Consider the following 19,772-nt stretch of genomic DNA (forward strand, 5'->3'; position numbering starts at 1 on the left):
TATGCTAACTTATACATTTCTTTTTAGTATCTTACAAAATTTTTATTAACAATGATGTTTATTAGCAAACAATTCATTAACAAAACATGAAGTTTACTTTAAATTGTTAATATAAGAATCTAGATTTACTTCAGAAGAGCCTAGGTGAAATATTGTCCAATCAAATTGGCCTGTGTGACCATCTGTAGTGATTGACTGAATTATATTAATTTGTGTAGAAGACCTGTCCACTGTGGGTGGCAAGATTCCCTAGGCGGGAACTCTTGGAGGCTTAAGAGTAGCATGCAGTGTTCAGTGATCTCTACGTCTTGGCTGTGGATTTAACAAGTAGCAGCTGCTTCAAGTTCTTGCTGCCTGAACTTGCTTGCAATGGTGCTAAGGCGAGCCAAATAGAGCCTTCCTCCTTTAATGTGGATTTGTCATACTGTTGTTGTTTTTGACATAGACAGGGAAAGGAAATGGGGCTAAGACAATAGCTCAGCACTCCAAAGAAAATGATTCTTCCCAAGTCATTATAGCAGATAGTTCTTCCCTATCGAAAACAAAACAACCCCCCCCCCAATACTTGAAAATCCCTTTCAAAAGACTTAAACAATAATAAAGATATAGGGTTCCTAGAGTATTTGTAACTATATTGCATAAAGAAATTCTTTAAAAGGCTATCCCGCCCCCCATCCTGGAATGTATGCTTGAACTTAAGCCAATTGTGCCTATCACTCAGAGGCTCCCAGCCCACAGTGGAACTCACATATGTTCATACCTGTTTTAAATACCTAGTTCAAAGAATACTCACAGAAATTAGCTAGAGCCCAATGAAACATTCCTGTCACCTGAACTAAACAGCGAAGCTGAAGAGGTAAAAGCAGCTAGGAAGCTCTCAACGGATACTATGTTGAAATCCAAGCTCTCTCAATTCTTCAATCGTGTTTATGTCGAAAACTTTTTCCTGAATACCTACCTACACGTACGCTCAGCTGACCTTAAGTTTTAATTTCAGTGCAAAGTCCTCATGGGTTATAAATGACGTAAATAAACAAGAACACTGAGGCAGGAGGCAGGGGACTTATCCAAACTATGGTTTCTCGCCATAATTTTGTCGAGAGTCAGATGAAAACCTGGCGTCAGCTGTTTTTCTACTTGCAAACCAGAACAATCCCTTTTTACCAGGCACTAAGGCGCTGCGTGCATTTCAAAAGGTAACATAGTGCCATCTAGTGGACCCAACAGTTTATAGTGCAATACTGAAGACATTTCGACATACAAAATATTTACTTTTACTTGTCCCTCGATAACACAAACACATATTTTGGAGAAAGCTAATCTTGGTGTATTTCTGTCACATCTTGCACAATGACTATGAGTCTTAGAGAGTTGTGTTGCAGATGTGTGATGTAATCATTTTGCAATCTCAATAAACAAACAAACAAACCAACATTTAAAAAGAATAAGGCAATGCAGTGAATTGCAAGTCTGAAATCCTGTCTACATCATTGACTGGCGGTGAAGCTTCAAATAACTTACTGCATGCAGTATATGGGTTTCCTTAAGTATGTGGAGGAAGAGAAGATTCATCCGCAGCTACCTCACAGTATCTATGTGAGACGTAAACTACACAACTAAAGTAAAGAACAAAGGCTGTTCATTTCCATTATATATTTGTTCTGTAAATGCTGATTATAAAACTTTATTTTTATAAAACATGGAGTTATTTTCAAAAAATAAAATGTTTCTGTTGAAGCTATTAAAAACTAACATGAGAATGAAAGAGATAAAGAAAAATTGATTTTACACCTGATTATAAATTGCTGAATGTGGGTGTCAGTTGGGGGGGGGGCTTGGGCAGTCTATGGGGCCACTGGCAGTGGAACCAGTATCTATCCCTAGTGCATGAACTGTCTTTTTGGAGACCATTCCCCATAGAAGGACACTCAGCCTTGATACAGCAGAGAGTGCCTTGGTCCTGCCCCAAATGATGTCACAGACTTTGCTGATCTGGCATGGGAGGCCTCACCCTCTCTGGGGAGTGGATGGGGAGATAGGGGTGGGAGTGGGAGAGGGAACTTGGGTCGGTGTGTAAATTAAGATGCTTTTTTTATTTAAATAAAAAGTAATTGAAAATAAATTACCTCATTTTCATTGGCATAGGCTATTTTTAAAAGAAAATTGTTTCAAGAAAATGTATGGGACTAGGAAGACTGAGTCAGGGGAAGGATAGAAGAGAGGCGAGAGAGAGAGAGAGAGAGAGAGAGAGAGAGAGAGAGAGAGAGAGAGAGACCATAAAAGACAGAGCCATTATAGGTTTGAAGAGAAAACTCTTAACCCAGAGAAATGTCCAGAGACCTACAAGACTGACCCCAACTAACAATTTGAGCAACATTGGAAAGGCTACTATAAATGCCCTTCTCTGATAATGAGATCAACGACTAACTTATCCACCATCATAGAACCCTCATCTAGTACCTGATGGAAACAAAAGCAAACACCCACAACTAAACACTGAGCCAAACTAGAATCCAGATGCAGAGAGGGAGGACAAGACCAGGCTGCAGAAACCCACAGAGACAGCTGACCTGAACAAGGAGGAGCTAATGGGCCCCCAGACTGATAGCTGGGAATCCAGCACAGGACTGACTCAGACCCCTTGAACATGGGTCTCAGCCAGAAGGACTGAACAGTCTAAGGGACCTCAGACAGTGGAACCAGGATGTATCCCTGGTGCACAAAAGGACCTTGCGGGCAGATCTCCCATGAAGGGATACTGCCTTAACCTAGAGACAGGAGAGAAGGCCTAGTCCCTACTTCAAACAACTTGACAGATTTAGATGATCCCACCTGGAGGGCATCACCCTACATATGGAGTGGGGGTTGGGAGGGGAGTATTGTCAGGGTGCATGTGAGGGTGGGAGAGAGGGAAAGACGGAGGGAGGGGGTGAGGGAGGCCGGGAGGGTGGGCGGGAGAGGGAACTGGGATTGATATATAAAATAAAAATAAAAAAAATAAAATTAAAAGAAATTTTTAAAAATCTTAAACTCTCTGTAAGCCAGTCCTAGAAACTTTAACCAGAAATATCAAACTTCCATTCCAGAATTATTTCTCCATCTCAAACATTGAAAACAAATGTTTTCCCAATTTTAGGCAAAAGAAGACATCAGTTATAGAAATCATACCAAATATGCCATTTAACTACAGTCCAACCAAACTAAACTAAATTATAAATGGGAAGTTGAAGAAAAATAAAATATAATTTAAATAAAAAAGAATAACTAAATGTCTGGTCTGATAAAAGTGAATTTGCTAAAGACAACTTGAGCAGTAAGGATCTGTGAGCTCATTCTGAATATGCAGAATAGACTCACGTTCATGCCAAATTCTTCTTCAATGGAAATGTCTCTCCAAACAGTTCCAAGAATTCACGGAAATTTCAAAACAGTGTTTGGTTTGGTTTGTTCTTGCTTTTATTTGCTTTGTTTTGTTTCCTTTTGTGGGGGAGTGTTGCAGGGGTGAGGGGAGGGTATGGGGGGACCAGGAGGTGAGCAGAATTTGGGTGCATGGTGTGAGACTTCCAAAGAATCAATAATGAAGTTAAGTGAAAAAGCAAAAATTAAAAAAAATAAAAATAAAAACTCGAACACTGCACTTTATATTACTACACAATGTGTACAAAAGTACATACTCCAAAAAAAGCTGCTTATCTCTTAACTTCACTGACTGAAAATAATATGTACCTTGTTAAGTAGAAAACTTAGCAGTGTCATTCAATTTTCTTTTGCATGTGTACATCACTAGTGATAGTGAAAAGTGTGTGTTCCCATGGATACTGCATGTAAATTATTTAAATATCAAATTCAATAATAAATAAAAATTCAGTTTCGTAACTTGAATTTACCATTACTTTTGTTAAAAGTATCTCTCACTTTGAAATTAAGTATTTCATATTGTCTAATATTACATTGTTTATTTTATAGTGAATTGATTTTAATTTCAAATGAATTTCTTTAAAGAGATTAATGTTAAAAAAATCACTATTCTTGCCCACTTAAATCTAAAGAAACACAGTCAGATAAAACATAATATTTCTGAATATAAAGATTAGTTGGAGTGAGCATTGTTTAATGCCTACAGCAAAGACAGAGGGGGCTTAGCAGAGCATTGACAACCAGTTAAATTTGAAACGAAAATATAAATAGCATGGTATTTGTGCCAATTTTACTTCACTTACTTAAGAAATATTATACAGTGCAACAGTAACTTGCTGACTTACAAGTACTAATCCATCTTTCTGCTCCTTCGTGAGAGTTCTTAAGAGATATATATCATCCAAATGCCAAAATCTATCTTTTAACGTAGCTCAACCAGAATTTCTAAACTGCTCCTAAAGATGAAAAACAGACTCCAATGCTCGTCAGGAGAGCACTTGCAAATATATGCTCTTCTCACACTCAATAAATACAGTAGTCCAGCTACACCCAACAGACAGCAAAGACATCCGAGCCTTGTTTTCTCTGTACTACAGAGGTACCTCAGGCACATCAATTAAAGCAGTGGCAGTTTTCACGTAAATCTTATAGATATCCTGTCCCAGAGAATCCATTGCTTACACAAATTCCCACATAATACTAATGCCAATAAAAATGGCAACTCTACCGATTCTTCTTTAAAACGGTGTCTGTTTTTGGCTTTTTAGTTTTGCTCTAGAACTCTAATGTGTACCCGCATAGTAGTATACATTACCAAGGCTCTTATCTCCATTGAAAACGTCATTATTCCTATATGCATGTATGCTAGAATTTCTGAACAAACTAAAAAATGTATCAACAATTTTAATATTTCTATTTGGGAAAATTCATGGGTGGTCTCAAAGTATGTGGCAGATAAACAGGAACAGAATATGAGGGAATCATATTTTTTAAAGTATATCCTTTAAGGAGATGGCTTTGAAAATAAGGATGTTTTTCTTTCCCAACATGAAATAGAAGGTGATTGGCATGAAGAGAAATACAAGAAAAGTGTCCAAACCTAATACTTTACTACAAGAGCGAGTGAGTTACAATTGGCATAATCTACTCTGAATACTGAACATATGTAATGGGTACATGGATTTTCTGTTGTATGAGTCTGTTTTTATAAATGTTTTAAATTTTTCCCACAGCAAGGAGAGAAAAAGCAAATATAAGCAAACACACAGAAGGAATGTCAAGGAGCCTAAATAGAACCCAGCCTACATAGACAAAATGCTGACTCATCTGAACAGACTCCACTCCCACCAAATATTTCTTTGGCAGACGGATTTAATAGTGATGTGGAGAGCAGAGGAAGTAAGATGATACCCATGGGGGGGGGAAGCAAAAGTTTCAGCTATTTGTAGAGCTATCAGAGTCATACTTTCATCAAGTTCCCAACCTTCTGGAAATCTTTGACTGCTTATTAACTGTTCAGTCCCCGTGAGGGTCCTTGAGTATCTGGTGTTAAATTTTTTAAAAAACTGAAGTTAATCTGTTCAACTGTGTGGACTAGAAAGTATGAAATACACACTTTCGGATACACAGCTACGCACATTTAGTCATGAGCTACTGGGAGGCTCAAGGGAAATTCACCCTAATACACTATGTCATATGATGTTAGCAACCTCAGTGAAAGAGGACAGGCTCAGTTCAAGTTGTCCAGTTAGTTTCAAACATCAAGTTAAATGGGAAAGTATTATTGCAAATGCTGAGAAGAATGGCGTACACCGGATCAATAAAATCAGGCCAGAGAAGTGGCTTTAAAATTCCCCAGTGGAGTTTAATTCATTTCTACAAGAAAAGGAACAAAAAAAAGGAATGTCCTAACTTCAAGGATGGCTAATAGCTATTCACTTAGGACACATACATTACATTGTTTTAATATACATTTAAATAGAGTCAGTCATTTTTCTAATCTAGATTAAGTAGGGATAAAAATAGTTAAAAATGCAAATCAAGGATATCAGCCTACGGCGTGTGTGCGTGCCTGTGTATGTGGTGTGGGAGTGTGTGTGTGTGGGAGTGTGTGTGTGTGTGTATGTATGTGGTATGTGTGTGTGGGAGTGTGTGTGTGTATGTGGTATGTGTGTGTGAGTGTATGTGGTGTGTGTGTGTATGTATGTGGTGTATGTATGTATGTGGTGTGTGTGTGTGTGAATGTGTGTGTGTCACTATGGTGTGCATCTTCACTGTACTGAAATTCACTAACTCACTACTGAGGCCAGGTTGGCTCAGGAATCTGAGTTGTCCTCACCTCCTTTACAAATGTATGCTCTCAAGCCTGACTTGCTTTTCACTTCTCATGTGTCTATATGTGGGTGCACATGTGTGTATGTAGTATGCACGTTATATGCACCTTAAAGAACATATGGCACACTGTGGCTTCCTGCGCATACACATACATGCATGTGCACGTGAAGGCCCAATGCTGATGTCGAAGGAGTCATCCTGCATTGATCTCCCATCTCATTCACTGAGGGAGAATCTCTCAATTAAAGCCAGATCTCACTGATGAATCTAATCTTACAAGGCAGCTTGTACTGATGCTCTCTTGTTCTCGCCTTCAGTGATGGGGATCAAACGCAGCTTCCCATGCCCATGCAGAGCTTACATGGATTCTGTGGCCTTCAAGCTTGAACTTCAAGCCCTCTAACCACTGAGCAGCACCCTAACATCTCACCAGGATTTTTTTTTTTTTTTTTTTTTTTTTTTTTTTTTTTTTTTTTGGTATTTCGAGACAGGGTTTCTCTGTGTAACAATCCTGGCTGTCCTGGAACTTGATCAGTAGAGCAGACTGGCCTCAGACTCACACAGCTTCAGCTGCCTCTGCCTCCAAAGTGCCTGGATTAAAGATGTGTGCCACCATTGCCTAGCATTCCCAGGATTTTTTACAGGATTCTGGAGATTAGATTAACGTGTTCATGCTTGTAAGTCAATACTTTAACATCTGAACTGTCTCTCTAGCCCTCGAAGAGGCTACTTCTAAGACGAGTAAATGAAACAAAATGTAATTATGCCAACTAAATGTTTAAATATTAAAATGGATCTTACTTATTCGAGTGATTTTGTTATGTGAAACTTCAAGTTTTTGGATATTAGTGCATCCATCCAAACCATGAATAGAAGTCAGCAGGTTTTTATTAAGAAGAAGAACGCAGAGATTTTCCAAATTTTCACAATTGACATTCTCAATTTGGTTTTCCTAAAGCAAAGAAAGAACAAATACACTAATTTTATTTCAATCTCTTGTAAAATGATACTTCATCCTTTCAAAATATGAAGGTGGAGATATGATGTCTAAATCGACACTTAAGTCTCTAATTTCGAAAATAATCATGCAAATAGCTACAGTGTGAAGAAAAATAATCCACAAAGAATTAGCTATTTTTACATTTGCTTATTACTATTCTTCAGAAATATAGAGGATAATATAACAGAATATTCTGATCAACCCAAATGAGTGTTATGTTGCTTGTGCTTCAGATGGAAAGGTTTGTGATGATTGACTAAGCCCATTATTGCAGTTATTTCTGAGAGGACAAGGCAGGTGAATGGGGTGTGGAGGGTATCTTTCCCTTTCACTGCACATCTCTCTGACTTGTAAGGACCATGCTTTCACAAGTATAGCTGAGAAATGGCAATGAGAAGCTGCTTCTCCACCAGGATCTGATGTAGATGCATAGGTCATGAATAGACAGCATGAACTGATGAGATTCTGTGATCTTTGGGACATGAAGCAGTTTTCTCTGTGTGGATCATTAGAAGACAGAGGGTGGCAGATTGTGAAGGAACACTAGTTTGATAATCTTTTAGAAAACTAATAACATGTTGGGCATTCATGGTGCACACCTTTAATCCCAGGACTTGGAAGGCAGAGGCAAGTGGATCTCTATAATTCTAAGCCAGCCTGGTCTACAGAGTGAGTTCCAGGACAGCCAGAGCTATACAGAGAAATCCTGTCTCAAAACAAACAAACAAACAAACAAACAAACAAACCTGATAACCCAATATTGACACACACATAGTTCTCTCCCACAAGAAGTCAGAACTCAGCCAATGAAACATTGGGTGACATGATGCACACAGATGCTTGATATGCACTTGCACACTGGCACATGTCTGGATGAACTCCCAGTCTTGGAAAGTAAGAATCTCTACCAGCCACAAGATAGTCTCACCTTTGAGGCGCTTTAACAATGTAGCCAAAACAAAGCAAACAAACAAAGGATGTTGGGAAATTCTCAACCCAACTAATATGTGACCATGTTAACAGGTACAAAACGCTCAGCTAGTTATTTTACTGCTCCTTCAAAACTATCCTGTCTGAAATCTAAACATGCGTCCATTTAACATTTATTGTATGGTAAATGATAACAACAAACAACTTGCCTGTGCATCGATATACTTGAGGTTTTTGCAGTGGTTCAGGCCATGCAAGGAAGTTAATCCACAGCGTCGGAGGGAGAGAAGCTGAAGATTGGTACATTCTGTCAGCGTAGAGAGACTACAGCCAGGCAAATCCTGAAATGTAATGGCTGTGACCTAGACATTTCAAGGAGGCTGTGATGAGTGACATGACATTGCTGAACAGCACAAATGAGTTCAAAAATTCACCCAAGAAACTGTATGCATAGAATCCTACCTTTATTAAGAACTTAGTTTCAGGCTACATATCTGGTCTCTTTTTCTTGCAACAAAGCAAGATAAGTCAAGGCAATCATTCATAATCAATTCAAGTTCAAAGGTAAAGTACACGAAAGCAATGTGATAATCCCTTATATAGTTTCTCCCTCAACTTTAGTAAATTTTTGTTGTTTTCAGGATTTGAAGTATTTTTCTTTGTGTAATCTAGCATATAAACATCTATGCTATGTGCCCCAGAATAGAATTGAGATTCCTGGATCTCTGACAGGGACGGACATATATTGATGGAGTTACACAGCCAGGATTTGGCCCATTTCTTGCTTAATCAACAAAAGTAATAACATATTTTTTAAACTTTAGCTAAATAAAGGGTCTACTTTATAATCATCCCAAGTATACCAACTATTCATTAGCTAAAGTAATCCTTGAAGCCAATTATCTTTCCAAATTTTTAGGAATGAAAATGTATAATCCACTTAAGTGACAAGGGCAAATGCACTTCTTATTGAATTTGAATGCAAACAGATAAATTCTATAATTTGATAGTGGCTATACACTACAAAATGAAAACAGACTGAGAATTGAATAACTCAAAAATTGACAATTCCAGCAAGCTATATAACAATGAAAGACATTATTCTGCCTTATTTGACAACATGCCTATTTCAGCCAACTATAGAGTCAAAATCAGATTTTAGTTACTTATAATGGGATAATCTCATTAATTTGTAATCTCATTATAAATTAGTTTCATTTCATTACAATTTATAAATGAAGGTTATATTGACATCTTGCTACAGACATCTACCTTTGGCTACATGTAGGGAGTTTCACAGTATTTTTTCCATTTGTTTGAACATTTAAAAATCCCCCCCTTTTGGGGGGGGTTTTCAAGACAGGGTTCCTTTGTATTGAGTTCAGGCTGGACTCAAACTCACAAAGATCCACCTGCTTCCTCCTCCTGAGTGCTGAGATTAAAGGCTTGTGCCACCAACACCCAGCTAAAAATCCCTTTGATATTAGGAATGTATTCTACACCCCATCCTAAAGTATTCCAAGCATATGACATTAAAATAAGTGTTCATATTTGTTGTTTGTAGCCCTCAAATTAATCAGCTTGAAAAATATCAGTAGAGACATAAAAGAATTTGACTAAAAGTTTCCAAAATTAAAAAAAAAATAATGAATTGTTTCAACTTGTTGCAAGACTCAAATATATTTACTGCAGTCATATAAAACATATTTGACTATATGGAGAGAAACTCAATGTGATTCCTCTAAAATCAGGAACAAGACAAGGCTGCCCACTCTCTCCATATCTCATTGTACTTGAAGTTCTAGCCAGAGCAATAATAAAACAAAAAGAGATCAAAGGGATACAAATTGGAAAGGAAGAAGTCAAACTTTCACTGTTTGCAGATGATATGATAGTCTACAAAACTAACCAGAAAAAATCTACCAGGGAACTCCTACAGCTGATAAACACATTCAGCAAATTAGCAGGATACAAGATTAACTCAAAAAGAAAATCAGTAGCCCTACTATATACAGATGATAAAGAGGCTGAGAAAGAAATCAGAAAAAATCATCACCCTTTACAATACCAACAAACTACATAAAATATCTTGGAGTAACACTAACCAAACAAGTGAAAGACCTTTATAAAAAGAACTCTGAGTCTCTAAAGAACAAAATTAAAGAAGATACCAGAAAATGGAAAGATCTCCCATGCTCTTGGATAGGCAGGATCAACATAGTAAAAGTGGCAATCTTGCCAAAAGTAATCTACACATTCAATGCAATCCCCATCAAAATCCTGGCACAATTCTTCACAGACCTTGAAAGTATATTCAACTATATATAGAAAAACAAAAGACCCAGGATAGCCAATACAACCATGTACAACAGAGGCACTTGCAGAAGCATCACCATGCCTGACTTCAAGCTCTATTTTAGAGCTATAATCTTGAAAACAATTTGGTATTGGTGCAAAGGTAGACAGGTAGGACAATGGAATCAAATTGAAAATCTTGATATTAACCCACACACCTATGAATACCTGATTTTTGACAAAGAAGCTAAAATTATACAAAGGAAGGAAAAGAGCATCTTCATCAAATGGTGCTGACATAACTACATGATAAACTTAAGTCCAAATGGATCAAAGACCTCAACATAAACCCAGCTACACTGAACCTCTTAGAAAAGAAAGTGAGAGTTATCCTTGAAGAAAATGGTATAGAAGACTGCTTCCTGAACATAACACCAGTAGCATAGACACTGAGATCAGCAATTAATAAATGGGACCTCCTAAAACTGAGAAGCTGCTATAAGGCAAAGGACACAATCAACAAGACAAAACGGCAGGCCACAGAATGGGAAAACCCCACATCTGACAGAGGGCTGATCTCCAAATTACACAAAGAACTCAAGAAGCTAATTACCAAAACATGAAATAATCCAATTAAAAAGTGGAGTACAGAACTAAATAGAGAATTCTCAATAGAAGAATCTAAAATGGCTGAAAGACACTTAGGAAAGTGCTCGAAATACTTAGCCATTAGGGAAATGCAAATCAAAAAACTCTGAGATACCTTACTCCTGTCAGAATGGCTAAAATCAAAAACACCAAAGACAGTTTACGCTGGGGAGGATGTGGAGGAAGAGGCACACTCCTCTACTGCTGGTAGGAGTGCAAACTCATACAGCCACTTTGGAAATCAGTATGGCGGTTCCTCAGGAAAATGGGAATCATTATACCACAAGATCCAGCAATTCCACTCTTAGACATATACCCAAAAGATGAATATTCACACAAGGACATCTGTTCAACTATGTTCATAGCAGCATTATTTGTAATAGCCAGAACCTGAAGGCAACCTAAATGCCCCACGACTGAAGAATGGATGAAGAAAATGTGGTACATTTACACAATGGAGCACTGCTCAGCTAGGGGAAAAAATATGAAATCTTAAAATTCGCAGGCAAATGGATGGAACTGGAAGAAACCATCCTGAGTGAAGTAACCCAGTCACAAAAAAGGAAAACGTGGTATGTATTCACTTATATATGGATTTAAGACATAGAGCAAAGATCACCAGCCTACAATCCCCACAGCCAGAAAAGCAAGGAAACAAGGACCCTAAGGGAGACATACATGGTCCCCCAGAGAAGGGGAACAGAACAAGATCTCCTGAGCATATTGGGAGCATGGGGGAGGGGAGAGATAGTTAGGAGAAAGAGAAGGGGAGAAGAGGAGGAGAGAGGAGGACATGCGGGAGCAGGAAGATTGAGTCAGGCAAGGAATAGAGGAGAGCAAGAAAAAAGATACCATAATAGAGGGAGCCATTTAAGTTTAAAGAGAAATCTGGCACTAGAAAAATGTCCATAGTTCTACAAGGATGACCCCAAGTAATAATCTGAGCAATAATGGAAAGGCTACCTTAAATGCCCTTCCCCAGTAATGACATTGATGACTACATTATCTGCCATCCTAGACCCTTCATCTAGTAGCTGATGGGAACAGAAGCAGACACCCACAACTAAACACTGAGCCAAACTCCTGGAATCCAGTTGTAGAGAGGTAGGCATGATAAGCAAAGGGGTCAAGACCAGGCTGGAGAAACCCACAAAAACTGCTGCCCCGAACAAGGGGAGCTCATGGACCCCAGTCTGATAGCTGGGAAACCATCATAGGACTGACCCAGACCCCCTGAATGTGGGTGTTAGTTAGGAGGACTGGGCAGTCTATGGGGCCTCTGGTAGTGGGTCAATATTTATCCCTAATATACAAATGGACTTTGGGAGCCCATTGCACATAGAGGGATGCTCTCTCAGCCTAGACACACAGGGGAGGGTCTATGCCCTGCTCCAAATGATATGGCAAACTTTGAAGATCCCCATGGAAGGCCTCACCCTCCCTGGGAAGCAGAAAGGGGATGGGATGAGGGTTAGGGAAGCAGGGGAGGGAGAGGAAACTGAGATTGACATGTAAAAATAAAAAGCTTGTTTCAAATTTAAATAAATAAGAAAAACCATATTTGAGAGTTTTGTGTCTCAAGCTCTTGTGGTTTGAGGATGATCTGTCCCACCGATGGAACCTACAATCTGTTCATTATCTTCATAATTATTACTATTTTTCATTTAATTATACATGTATATACATATGTGTATATACATATACATATATATATATAGTGTGTGTGTGTATATATGACTCAAGATTGTTACAATCTTTTAGAGATTTAATTATGAAGTATCCTTGAGTTTACCTAAGAAGTATACTTTGACACACAAATGGCACCCCCCGCCTGCCCCGACTGCCTTTAAAAAATCCTTAAAAAGATGGTGTTTGTGAGATCAGGGTAAGCACAGGGATCTGAAGCTAAAAGACCAGACAAAGTAGGAAAGTTACAGTAGTTGAATAAAATACTATGATAAACTACATTTCAAACAGAAAAATTACAAAAACTTTCTGGAAGCAAAAAGAGCATTTTATAGTAGTTCAATATTTTCAGGACATATTAAAGCATAATCATAGCATTTATAAAATATATGCATCAGTTGCTTTAGTGACCATGAAAGTATGGTAAAGTCCTGTAGAACACAGCTATCAAATCAGCCTACCCACCAGTAATAACCACATCACTTCAGAGACTTGAAAAATGGGTAATATTTGTTTAGCCCATTAACCACAAAACCTAGTTGGCATTTTAGGAGATTACTTCAAAAGATTTAAAGAGAGCTAATCCCCCTTTTGCAGGAAGTTGACAGAAGTACTCAGGAAATAACAGGGTGTGAATAGAAGAAACATCCAGGACAAAGGGCAGTACTCTACTCACTACTAGGGCAGACACAAGTTAGTAACAATGAACAGTTACTCAGTTCCTCTAACTTTAAGTTTTCTTTCATAGCAGGCTACATTGTTGGCCTAGAACTGGCACCTGCAGCTAGCCTAAGATAGGTACAGGAGGGTAGTTTTTGCAAGTGTAATCATACTGAAAAGCCTGAAACAAACTTAGGGAAAGGAGACTACAGAAACAATGGCCACAGGGACAGCATCACCCAAGGAAAAACCAGTGAAGAACTACATCCCTATGTAGTTGCACAAAGCTGGCAGCCATGGCCAAAGGCTGACTAGGAAACAGACAACATTTTACTTTGTAGTTTCTAACTCTTGTTCCTTACGCTCCTTTTCTCCTATCGAGATGTCTCTTCTAAACCTCAGCAGCAGCCAGAACTGGTGGAGCAGACCTGCAGTTCCAAGTGGTCAGAAGGTTGAGGTAGGAACATAAGGCTTCGGTCTACCAGTGCTGCACAGTGAGCTCAAAGCTGGCCTGGGAAATCCCGTGAGACCCTGTCTCAAAACATTTTTTTCTTACCAAAGAGTAAGGAATATAGTTAAGTTGCAGAGTTTGTGCTAGCTAGCATAGTTCAACCCTGAATACACAAAGAAAGTAAATCAACAAACCCAATTAATTTATTCTCCTTTCACAGAATACACAGGAATTTTATTTATGGCAGTCAAAATTTATGGAGCATTTCTTTGCTTATGTTCCAAAGGGACAAAGTCTGCATTTTCTGTTTAGCTCACCAATAATTACTGGTCAAATATATTAAAAACTTCCAAGTGAACAACATACTGTATTATTTATTAATATGTTGATTTGCCTGGACACCTGTCTTTACAAAAAAAATGGAGTATAATCTGGTGGGAGAACACTTGAGTGGCATACATAAAGCCCTGACCTAAAGCAATTAAAAGGATAAATATACATAGTATTGCAGGTCTGTGAGCCCAGCACGTGGGATGTGAGGCAGGAGTTGCATGAGTTTAGGAATAGTATGTTTCCCATTCAGGATCCTGTCAATTTTCTTCTTAAATAAGGGTGACAAATCATGAAGGCATAAAATGCTATGGACTCATAAAAACTATTTTCATGAAAAGCAGCCATAGAAGATGTGGCGTCACCTGTGTATAGCTCACTGTCTGTAGACCTGTTCTGCTCCCTAAGAGGGTGCTCTTCATTCACACTCATGATATTAATCTTCAGAATCATGGTCCCTCATTGGGACCAAGATAGGTCTCAAGGTGAGAGGCTGGTGACACACAGCAGACCATTGGTCATTTTCCTTCCACTCCATCGTGAGGACATGGTGCCAGATGTGGACCTCCTACTCCAACTGAGACACAAAAGGGCTTTGATTTGGAGCCTCTCCCTGACCCATGTTACAACTCTGGATGGAACTGGTACCTCCCTTCTGCCACATACTCGGTTTCCATGTGTGATAACTAATGGTATGGCCCAGTGTCTTTAGATGTTCTATAGCACAAAAATATATATATATATAATTCCAAAGGTCTCTGGAAAACCAGAACCATGGTTCTTATCATCTTAAATATCTATCCTGATTCTATTTACTATTAGTTACCTGAAATTTAAATTTTACCTTTGATAATGGCCAGATATCAACATGTCAAATCTACCCTGATAATCACTTAATCAAGTCACAGAGGGCAGCCATGTCAGCTCAAGACTATGCTGCTTAAAACTGAAATTTTAAAAAGCACATGCTTTTCATGCCTCTAAAATAAATTTTACAAAATATATTTGGCATTCAAGTTGCCGTTAAATGAAACTTGTAACTTGTTTGAAGCATCATACAAAGTTCCTCATACATAGGTTTCTGTGTCAAGCCTGTTTGATGTTGTGTTCTATACAGAAAACTAGTAGCACTTAATGAAAACCAAGCCGTGTTTCCAGCCTATGTGTACTGCAACTATATGGCATATGGCTTAATAACATTTCCACACAGGAAATCTAGGTCCCTCCATCTGTCAGTACTTCCTTCACTGCAGTAACCGTTTTCATGTGAATGAAGGTAGACAGTTTGCCCCAATCTGGAATAAACTCCTGAACAGCTAAAGTACTGTGTCCTTATATAACTTTATTTATATAAATTTAACCATAATTTCCAGATGTTCCTACAGGGCCTTGAATCAAGACTCAAGACATTGAAAAGTATAAATCAAAGCTCTTTAGACTGCTAAGGTGGGTAAAATCCTGAAAAGTTTTACTTGAGATCTGAAAAATATAAGCCCTCTGAAACAAGACCATATGTCATTAGTAACTTCATCTACTAAGAGGTGGAATTCTTATGCATAAAACCATTGAAAGGCAAAATTACATGATAGAAAATGAATTTTCATTCAGTGTAAAAATAGTATTTTCAAACTATAAATACCTGTTGTAAAGTATCCCAAGGGCCATGCTGGAGAATGGCTGATGTATCCAAAGGAGGCATTGTATTTGCTGGACACTTCGTAAGTCTCTTTTTTTTAATGGTTTTCTTGAGTTGATTTTGCTCAAAGATTTCCGACCAAGGTTTAAATGACTTCGTCCAAGCTAGTCTCCTTTCCTCAACTGAAGATAAAATGGATACCTGTGAAACAGAGCAGGCCAGGACACTGTCACTTCCAGCCTTAGTTTGCTCTGGAATGTCTTTAATCTCAGACTTAGGAGAATCCCCTTCTTCCTTGAGCAGGGGGCTTTGAGCTCTGTGACTGCCAGCCTCCTCTTCCGTAGGATCCTGTTTGCCTGAGACAGATCCCTGCTGGTTTGTCCTGTCTTCCTTGTGCACCCAGGCATCTGCACTAATGACCACAGGATCACAAGTCTGTACACTGTCTTTCGGGATTTCCTCAACTCTTTTTGATTCCAAATCAAGCTCTTTGTCTCCTAGCGTTACATTTCTTTCTACAGGTTCGGGATTTTCTGATAGTAGGTCTTTTTGCATGGGAGTAGTTGAAGGACCATTCTCACACAGTGATTCGCCTTGCTCTGTTATGTCCATTTTTTCTATCTTTTCAGCCAGTCTCTCTTTGATGGCTTCCTGTGTTCCATTACTGTCCGCTTCATTCATTTCCGGTTTGTATGCAAACATTATTTGGGTCTCCTGGCCCATGTTCTCCTGTGTGGCATGCTCCACACTGTCCTCTTTTTGAGTCTGCGACTTTAGTTCCTGGCCCAGGCACTGTGTACTGACATTTTCCTTTACGTCTGAGTTTTTCAGTTCATTTTTTTGGTCTATATTTTCTAAGTCAATTTCTTGGTTAGCCAGTTCTTCTGAACATTGTTTCTTTGGTGAGGTCTCACTTTTTTCATTCACGTTTAATTTTGGTACGTTTTCGGTTTTTTCTTTCATTTTTAATTTTGGTAAGTTTTCATTCATTTTTAATTCGGCCAAAATGGCCTGGCTTGGTTTTAGTTTTACCCCTGTTGACTCTCTCAGTGTAAGCTGTTTACGGACATTTTCTCTCTTGTTTGATTGCTGAACTAGACAAGCATTTTCTTGCTTCTTTGAGTTGGTGTCCGCTAACTCTTTGTCTATAGCATCCTTATTCTTGGACACATTTGCAACAGCTGGCTGCTTGGCACGACCTTCCCCTTTCTCTAAAGCACAGGTAATGATCAGCGGTTGGCGGGCATCTTCCCTGGGTCTCATCTTTTCCTTGTTTCGTTGCTCCTCTCGCTCTTGTCTCAGGATGCTCTTTTTCTCTTCGTATTCCCTTTCCCGCCTCCTCTTTTCCTCCAACATCTTCTTCCTTCTCCCCTCCTCAATCCTCCGCTCCTCTTCCATTCTTCTTCTTCTCTCTTCCTCCATTTGTCGGATCTTTGCTTCCTTCTCTTTCCACTCCTGTGCTTTCCTTTTCTTCTTTTCTATTTGCTCTCTTATGATAGGGCTGTATTTTCGGGAAGTTACAAATGCTCTATATTTAGCTTGGATTTTTACAGCTGCATTTTGCTGCAGTGTTAGCAAGCGTGCCTTTTCTTTTTCCTGTAGCTCACTTAATCTTGCTCTTTCTTCCTCCATTTGTAAATTCAAGTTTCTAATGAGTTCCTAAAATAAAGTAAGACGAAGAGCCATGAACATTGGCTAAGTCAGTGATTTTATAAATGGATGAAAATAACACAAAACCTAAATCTAGAGTCAAATTGCTATAAAATTTGCTGAGATAAACTGGTCACCTATTTTATGGGAAATTTATATTTTAACCGCTGAGCCATCCCTCCGGTTCCTTGGGAAATTTGTTGTGTAAGTGCTTGGAAGATTTGGGTCATACTGGGAAGTTGGTAATACTCTCTTCAGTTATGAGCCAATGAGATAACAAGGAATTGTCTGCAGGCAGAAAGAGCATTTGAAATCAAGATGACACAGGAAACAGAAAGGGAAAACAGATCAAAGTCCATGAAAGAGAGAGGGCCTCAAACTTCCTGACATGGACGCTGTAGTAACAGGGGCTAAAACATCAGTAAACAGACAGAAATAATTCAGCAAACATTGAAAGAATATTAGCAGGCAGGGAAATTCAGCAAGTAGGAAGATTAAGTTACAAACTGGCTTACATTCACAACATGACTACAACCTTAAAATATACACACACACACACACACACACTAGACTGATTTTCCACTGAAATAAACAAACAAAAAAAAAAAAAAAGGAAGAAAATGAATGGCTGAATGGCTGGGTGGTTGAAAAACTTTTCTAAAAGGTAGTTTTCTCAAAACAAAAAGCTATGAAATACTTATAAGGAAGAAAACAGATACACACACACACACATACACCCATATATTAGACCAACAGGCATCCCAGAATAAATACTCGAAAAAACTGAAGAGCTAAAACTAATACAAATTAAATTATTTTTGTATACAAATACAAAATTGTGTATACTAATACAAATACAGGTATAGGAAAAACAGCAGAGTTAACTCTACACCCCCTCTCTCAACACACGAGATAGACTTACACAGATATCCAAAGCACAGAAATCTCCATGGAAGCAGGCATTCTTCTCTGCTTTTTTCACATATAAACAATTAACAAAATGTTGAACACATATGTAAAAATGGCTAAATATGTACAGACCAATACATAATGTGAACAATCTTGCAGCTTCAAAAGAATATGTGGATTAAGCATAAAATTTGCAGCTGTTGAAATAAATAAATTTGCAATCAAATCATATCATTGAACTGTCAAGAGTCAAGAGAAAAAGGCATGGATTTTTCAAAGTAAAAATTAAAATAAAAATATTTTATACTGGGTAAAGATTGGGAAAATTTGCTACTCAAAACTGATTTTTTTCTGACACAGAAAAATGTCATACTCATTCATGAATTTTTCATGTTCACATTGAATTTTCATAGACTATGCACTTACTACTTTGTGATAGATTATAAGTTTCCTTTATACATTATCTGTGTAATTGTTCAGCTACTGGTAGAGAATTCTGGTTATTTTAATGGATCCATCTTATCAAACGTTTGGATGGCATGTCCACTTTGCATTTTCCATTTTTTACTCAAATGAATTTTTCTATTTACATGTCTGGTGATTTTGACATTTAAACACATATAGTATAAACCTACAATTTCAGGAGAGTATAAAGGGAAGATTCAAAATACAAATTAAAAAAAAGTAATATAAAGAAAGACAGTGGGCTAGAGAGATGGTTCAGAAGTTAAGAGCACTGATTGCTCTTCCACAGGTCCAGAGTTCAATTCCCATCAACCACACATAGACTCACAACCACCTGTATTGAGAGCTGGTGCCCTCTTCTGGTCTGCAGGCTTAAATGCAGGCAGAATACTATATAAATAATATATAAATCTTAAAAACAAAAAAAGATTTTCACCAATCCTATATCCAACAAAGGGCTGATTTCCAAAATATATAAAGAACTCAAGAAAATATTCAACAAAACACCAAATAACCCTTTTAAAAAATGGGGTACAGAACTGAAGAAAGAATTCTCAATAGAGGAAATCAAAAAGGCTGAAAGACACTTAAGAAAGTGCTCCACATCCTTAGCTATCAGGGAAATACAAATAAAAACAACTTTGAGATACCATCTTACTCCTGCCAGAATGGCTAAAATTAGAAACACCAATGATGACTCATGTTGGAGAGGATGTGGAGAAATGGGAACACTCCTCCACTGCTGGTGGGAGTGCAAACTCATACAGCCATTTTGGAGATCAGTATGGCGGGTCCTCAGGAAAATGGGAATTAGTTTACCACAGGACCCGGCAATCCCCCTCTTAGGCGTATACCCAAAT

General features: G+C 38.2%; 1 protein-coding gene across 1 annotated transcript in view; it reads right to left on the reverse strand.

Annotated features, from left to right (window-relative positions):
- The window catches only part of Lrriq1 (leucine rich repeats and IQ motif containing 1), a 152,312-nt gene that overhangs the window by 115,675 nt on the left and 16,865 nt on the right, over window positions 1-19,772 (reverse strand). The window contains exons 7-10 of the mRNA XM_051206403.1: window positions 16,879-17,547; window positions 15,892-16,815; window positions 8,392-8,544; window positions 7,054-7,204 (exon numbers count right to left, since the gene is read on the reverse strand). Of these exons, the coding sequence (XP_051062360.1) occupies window positions 7,054-7,204; window positions 8,392-8,544; window positions 15,892-16,815; window positions 16,879-17,547 (1,897 nt within the window). The remainder of the gene's footprint in view (window positions 1-7,053; window positions 7,205-8,391; window positions 8,545-15,891; window positions 16,816-16,878; window positions 17,548-19,772) is intronic.

Source organism: Phodopus roborovskii, unplaced genomic scaffold (assembly GCF_943737965.1).
Source record: "Phodopus roborovskii unplaced genomic scaffold, PHOROB, whole genome shotgun sequence".
Lineage (NCBI taxonomy): Eukaryota > Metazoa > Chordata > Mammalia > Rodentia > Cricetidae > Phodopus > Phodopus roborovskii.